The sequence below is a fragment of the Ostrinia furnacalis genome, unplaced genomic scaffold (genome assembly GCF_004193835.3).
Source record: "Ostrinia furnacalis isolate ACB-3 unplaced genomic scaffold, ASM419383v2 OfSCF3859, whole genome shotgun sequence".
Lineage (NCBI taxonomy): Eukaryota > Metazoa > Arthropoda > Insecta > Lepidoptera > Crambidae > Ostrinia > Ostrinia furnacalis.
The window spans coordinates 62,583-69,906 of NW_021134098.1; the positions used below are offsets into that span (position 1 = coordinate 62,583).

General features: G+C 33.5%; 1 protein-coding gene across 1 annotated transcript; it reads left to right on the forward strand.

Annotated features, from left to right (window-relative positions):
* Window positions 1-6,195: 6,195 nt before the first annotated feature.
* On the forward strand, window positions 6,196-6,959 carry LOC114358335 (uncharacterized). Its single transcript, XM_028312269.1, has 2 exons — window positions 6,196-6,451; window positions 6,892-6,959. The coding sequence occupies exons 1-2, from the start codon at window positions 6,196-6,198 to the stop codon at window positions 6,927-6,929; spliced, it is 294 nt and encodes a 97-aa protein (XP_028168070.1). The 3' UTR covers window positions 6,930-6,959.
* The last annotated feature ends 365 nt before the right edge of the window (window positions 6,960-7,324 follow it).

The window sequence follows — 7,324 nt, forward strand, 5'->3', positions numbered from 1 at the left end:
TATAACTTATTTTTTTGGTAATCTATCCCGAATGTGCCTTCGACTTGATTTTTGTGTATGTAGCCAAATGTCTACACCATGCGTTTATGCCATAAAATTGTTCTATGGTTTGCTTATTTGGTTTTTCTTTTCAGCATGTTTGGCTCGCTATCTCAAGAGGAAATTGAGGCAGCTCTTGCTGCTTTAAATGATGGTGCAGTCTCAGAAGATGATGAAAATTTAGATGATGATAATATCGATTTTTACCCAAACGTACGGGATTTATTGCATGATCTGGATGAGGAGTCCATAGATCATAATCTACCCTTGGAACATAACTAAGATCTGATCTAATATATGCTCCTCTTCATAGACTATGGGAGGGTTATGTTCCAGGATCTTCGTTATGTTCCAAGGGTAGATTATGATCTATGGACTCCTCATCCCGATCATGCAACAAATCCCGTACGTTTGGGTAATAATCGATGTTATCATCATCTAAATTTTCATCATCTTCTGAAACTGCACCATCATTTAAAGCAGCAAGAGCTGCCTCAATTTTCTTTTCAGATAGCGAGCCAAACATGCTGAAAAGAAAAGCCAAATAAACAAACCATAGAACAATTTTACGGCATACAAACGCATGGTGTAGACATTTGGCTACATACTGTTAATTTCCAAAAATATACATTTTTTTCGTACTAAGATTTTTTTTATTATTTTTCCCCCTATCTGTGACTAAAAATCTAATTGAAATATTTTTTTCATAACTAAATAAAAAATCATGCATTTAAGGGTTAAGTTTTTTGGCTTAGTAAGCGTCGTACTCACTTCAAGTCAAGTTTGAACTTTTCATATTAAATTCATAGAACGCACGATAGTACGCTCAAGCTGGAAATTTCAATTCAGAAACCGGGCCTAACTTTTTTAAATGAGTTTTTGAAAATCAACACAAACGAGTTTATCTACGAAATATTCGCGCATAATCTTAGATCCCAACAAGCGTCTGCTCCAAACTGATAAAAATATCGTCAGCTTTAAACATCTCGGAGGAAATAAAAAGCAGTGGTTTTATTGTAAACAGGCCTTATCTTGGGAAGACAGGCGGCGATCTTGGCTTTAAGGTGCTCGCCGCGAGCATTCGCTTTGCGGGCTCCGAATGCGGAGATAGGATTTGAATTCGTGCGCTTACTAAACTTTCAGTTTGCATAGGGAAAAAATGTCTTGCAATGTTTTTTTTTAGATGTACGTGATGTTTTGAAGGTCCGCTGTTCTTTTTATATATTCAAATTTAATCAATGCTTGGCTTAAACAAACTGACAGAGAGTTTTAATATTAATAAAACTACTACTATGTATTATTAAAACTACATATTCAAATATTGAATCCCTCTAAGTTCTCGATCAAACTATCTCGTTGGTTTCTAAAGATCAAGTTTTAACAAAACCTTGTTGTTGTAACGCATATTAATTAGAACGGTGAGATTTTATGTTACAAGTAAATGACCTGATGTATGCTCACCTTAAACTTCTAAGGGCTTATGCAAAGTCTACGTAAACTTTATCAACAGTGGGCCAGTTAACAAATAATTTAGATCGAAATTAAGCTCCTATTTAGACGATTTTTTTCTTTTAGATAAGTTTTTTATTTTATTAAAAACTGAAAATAAAACATAGGAACATAACACTATAATAACTTATGTCACAAAAGTTACAATGTTTGATAGAGCCTAGAATATAAAGCGGTTGAAAGAATTTGGGATTAAGTGAAATTTTCAATAAGATCAAATTTTCGAAACAGTTTTTAGTGAATTTAAAGTTAAGCATAGGTGCAGACCAACGATTTTTAGTTGGCCGATAGTTGTGCCCGATTTTAAATTGTATGAAGAATCGGCAAAATCAAATCGGTGTAATGTGCGCACTTCCATACATGCCCATACTGATCAACTACCCGACTAAACTATCGGCCGACGAAAATCGATGGTCTGCACCTAGGCTAAGTGTGCTTACCATAAGTTTACGTTGGGTATACTCGCTAGCGAGAGCGCCAAAAAAGTCTTTGAAGATTTTAGTTCTTAAAAGTAGCCAGTAATCGCTATCGAGCACACCTAACGTAAACTCATGGTAAACACTCTGATATTATTATTTATCGAAAATGTTCCTGATAGAGCCAAATGATTTAAAGATCCAAAAAACATTATCACTTCAAAGATGGAAGACGAGATTATCCAATAGGAGTGTAGATATTAGAAATTCTCGGAATTGCTTGAAGGTCCTTCAGAACGTGTATTTATAAACTAACACTAGCTTCTAACCGCGGTTTTGTCCTCGTGGATTTCAATAGGTTTCAAATAATAACAACCAATTATTATCCAACGCGAAAGTTTAAAATAATTAAAAAACATAACACTAAAATCGAAATCAAAATTACGAACATTATTATTTTCTAATGACTATTTTTGTACATAGGTTTTAAAAAGTTTTGGATATTACAAACATACAATCTATTTCATTTATTTGTGTAGATTAATCTCCATATCACTATCGTAAATAACGGAAGAAAAAATTTTTGAACAGTAGTATTAAGAATTCGCAGAATCGATTCAAAGACTTCAAAAAGAAGGAAATAGAATAGCAAATCTCATTAACAACACTTTTGTTAAAGGAAATCGGGTCTATCCTTAATACAACTAACTGTGCCCGCGACTTTGTACGCGTGAAAATAGCATAATATTTCCCGTTTGTGTCTACTTCGCCATACATTTGCAGACCTAAATCACTGGACTAATCTAAATTAGTTTGGAGAAGCAAAACTTATTACTTTTAGTGACACTACATTTCTTTGTTGTTAGTTGTTAGAAATGAAAAACAAACTGGAGTCAGTGAACCGCAATTTCAGATTGAATTTAAGAACGTACTTTATAGAAAATTCTTTAAGGCAAATGGGAACGCCTTGTTCGTGGTCGAATTTGAGGATGCCACCCCCAGCGTGCCGAACGGCACGTGACAAGTACGAAAATACTTACATAATAGAAGAGTTCGCCGAATTTTTCATACTTCAGGATGTTCTCAGGGAATTTTATTATGCAAATGTCTCGGACGAAAATAAAGAGGTTTGCAGTGTATTTGGCAATCTTGGAAGTAGGTCGGGGTGCATGAATGTGAGATGTGATGACGGAAGCAATTGTATGGGATGCGAGTGTATAAGTAAAGTTTTATTTAGTGTGTGATTTATGGGGACTAAAAAGAAGTTTACATTGCTCTAGGAAATGTATGGTAATAATGGTGTACAAAGGCACCATCGGGGACTACCATTACCGATGCCGAAAGGTCAGCTACCTACTACTTTGGAAAGTTTTCGTCAAGGCTTTCAAAGTTGTTCCTGTCCATTAGCTTTAGAATTAATAATTTCCTATGGATAATATCATAGATTCTCGTATACCTATTTCTTTTATGCCAAAAGAATTTTGTAGTAGTTACCCTTGTGATGCAATCTCCGCTATTGGATCTATCAAATGATGCAAAATGAATATTTGAAAATGTGAAAATATCCATTTGTTTTGGTAACACTGAAAAATACACGGAAAAATCACAATACAGCTAGAGTCTAAAAAAACTTCATAACTATCAGTTTAGCCAAACGTGAGATAATCGCGGACACACATACAAACATGTTGGTCAAAATGAGAACGTCTGTAATACAGTATTTGTCAACTTACCACAAACCTGCATCGCCTCTCTCACGAAATGCATCACAAACTTACCCCCATCAGTTTTATTTACAGCACCCGTGTTTTCCAACTGTTTCTCGGTAAATCCGGTAATTCCCCCATCCGTTGGAGGCTATCTGGTACGTACCAAGATTCTCCATCCCGTGACGACTTGAAAGGATTGCGTCGCGGAATCGGTGAGGCATTGTACGTACAACTATGAGGCAGATTTGGAAAATCCGCGCCTTGGAATTAATTTATGGGGAAAGTTTTTACAGTACAGCTTTTGTAATCTAAGGTTGAGTTTTACACCAAAATTTAACCGTACTATAACAATAATCGGTGCTTTTTTGTGTGGAGTTTGACTGATTTTTGACGTTGGTTAAAGTTATAGTAAGATGATGCAACCCAGCCTAATAGTGTAGCATTTTTACCTGTACGGCCTTTTAATCCTGATGTTCTTTTGAAGAATTAAAATCACNTAGCAGTGTGGGTAGGTTAAGAATAAAACTACACTTGAATTTGAAAAAATATAGCATTTGAGCGGTTTGTTATTATTTTATTTTATTTTAACTTCATTATTTTCTGTACCTAGTTTCATTTAATACATAAATGAAACGAGCTTGTCTGTTGCGTGCACTTGCTGCTTATTTATTATAAAGTGTATTCTGTATTTTTCTTATAAGTGAATATAATTGTATTCTTTTAGAAAAATAAATATCTAAAACCATAAAACCATAATTACATTCTCATTAAATTCTTTGTTCGTAATCAGTGAAATGCATTTAATTTTAAAAACTATTGTTTGCAATGTATAAACTCTCTCTCTTAAACATGTTCTAAATATAGCTTGCCTTACTATCACTTCGCTATTATCGGCTACTACTTTGATATAACATACTACCGGCTATTACTCGAAGTTAAGTTAACTGCGAATTTTAAACTGAACCTTAGTCAACATGTTGTATTTGAAATCCCTTTGACCTTTGACATTTTACGTACCTACCAACAAAATTTTTCTCCGCATACACAAAAAATATCTACATAAAACTTTGAACACTTATAGTTTGAAGTTTATGACAAAGATAAACCGTTTATCTGTATGCAATTGAAACAGTTTATATGTGTGGTTTAGTGCGCGTAACTTCACTATTATGTGTTTTTTATGAATTATGTTCGCGAGATTGTTTTAAGTGTACCTACATTTTATGGGCATAGTTTTGGCATCTGTTTACTTTATAGTGTCTACAGTTTGCGTAAAATTGAAAGATTTTATACTTATTGCTAATGAGTTGGATGTATTTTCAAATGCTTGTGTAAAAATAAAGTTCTTAGAAGACATACTTGATATAGTATAGAAGTCTGATTGTCCTCGTTTACAGACTTTTGTAAAAATATATCTAAATTATAATTATTGTATTCTATGAAGAAACCTCGTAACTATGTTCAAAACAATATTAACAATAAACCTTTTATAAGGACCAAATAAACACTCGTATAGCAATGATTCATTTTTTGGCTTCAAGAAAACATGTATTATCTCTTATAAATTGTCACTTTTTGAAGCTAAAATACATCTCCATGAATACGAAGCAAAAGAAATACAAAACATTACTGGGCTGAATCTTATTATTCCATTAAATACACACCACTTTTTCCTCTGAAACAATAAAAAACTGTCAATTGCGAGATACATAAGCCTGCAGAGAATTCCGTACATTACGTATATCATTTTATTTCTATTCATTAATAAAAATAATTTGTTTAGAAATATTAAATCGTCTTATGGCTTTCGCTATGTTTTCCTAAACCGTTGGGTAAGTACAAAATTATATTTTTAAAATGTTCCGTTTACCGGAGACATACGTAAATGCCGAGAAGTTCCTCCAAATTGAGCAAAAGCTATGTTTTTGAGTCACCAAATTAAATAATTTTACCTTTATAATGAAAATGTTCCATCCATCCATGACTTATTAAAACATTTTTTATGGAACAAAATGTTAACGGAACCCTATTCTGCTGAGTACGGCTACGTTTACACATGTTTTTTCTGGATATAAAACACTTTTCATTACTAACTCTTAGATTTTTTGTGTAAGAACGTTCATCTAATGTAAATTCTAGAAATTTAGCTTCACGTATCAATTTGCATATTATTAATTGTGTTATTTGAACTTGTGGTGTGATAAAAATGCAGCACGTAATAAGGTACAGAAAAGTCTCTACTTATTAAAGCAATCGTAACATCATAGTAAGGTGTATAAGGTAAAAAATCTGTCCCTCAGATAATCAACAATACCGTCTAGTAAGTACTCATATTTTTTTTGTGATTGAATATGATTTCGAAGGTATGACTACGTTTTCAGTGGCACAAGCTAATTAAAATTTATGTGACAATCCTAAAATAAAAATCTCACCCAGTCTGTCCACAGCTTAGCCTTTTTCCCAGAAGACACCAAGAAAGAAAGCTGAAATAAGCGCCATGCATTCATGCCGCTACCATCAACATGTTGCGACGGGCATTCGTTTTCTTACTCCTATCAGTTTTAATTCTAGATGTAGACAGAATAACATCATTCAAGACGGTGCAGCAGTTCAAGAAACAGTTCAAGAAGGCAGAAAACGACGAGTTTAGTACATCAGATGTGTTGGTTGGGAAGGCGATGGATTTTATATACTCGAATAAAACAGTCATGAGTTTGATAGCTCGGGAACTGTGGGACGTGGGGTCAAGGGCGATCGACAGGATCGTGGAAATAAAAGGTCAGTATTGTTGAGTATTTAAAATAAATTGACGGAGCTAAATTTAGTTGAAATATTTGTGCATTTATAAAAAAATACACGTACAAACGATAGCGATAGTAAAATATGAAATCACACATTTTGAATGTATTGAAAATGGTGCAATTTTTTTTAAATAAAAATGAAATAAAAAAAATATTTATTATTTATTATTATTTTCCTTCTAAGTTCTATCATTATATTGATGTGATGCTACAAAGGAACGTTTTTGATTTGTAATTTATAAAGCAGAAGGAGTGTGTGTCCCTTCCATATACATAATTATCTAGATTTATATACACAACGAGCGCTGAACAACGGTGTCTAATTATAATGAAACGTCACACCACTCTTACGTCGCGTTACTGTCGTGCCATATTCTAAAAAGAGGATTTATTTAAAAAAAATTAATTCCATTTCAGGCAAACAGCAGCAGCAACAGCAACTGCAGAAAAAATAACAAATCAAATTGTGTCTCCATCAATGACGACGTATTATTAGGATATTAGCTTTTAAGCCAATAAATTATTAAAACACACGCATCTTTGTTATTATTGACTTCCATAGAAAACAGAGATGTGTAATAAGAAACTCAATTTAAGATTAAAGGCTAGAGTATGTAAGAAGCATTATCGTAACAACATTCTTAAAAGTATTCTTTGAAATCAAAGCAGCTGTAAACATATTACCTTGATCTTTTCACGAGCAATACTAAGGCGGTGCATCTGAGGTAGTGTATTGAATAATGGAGGAAAATATGATAGCACAAAATGGGCTGGAACAAACCGCTATTGTATTCGGGATGCGTCCCGGTTTGGATGTAGGAATGAAGTGGACGTGGTATTTCAGGAATAT

Coding starts and splice junctions, on each gene's coding strand:
- LOC114358335 (XM_028312269.1), top strand. CDS start 6,196: ATGTTGCGACGGGCATTCGTTTTCTTACTCCTATCAGTTTTAATTCTA. Junction 6,452..6,891: donor CAGGATCGTGGAAATAAAAG/GTCAGTATTGTT, acceptor ATTCCATTTCAG/GCAAACAGCAGCAGCAACAG.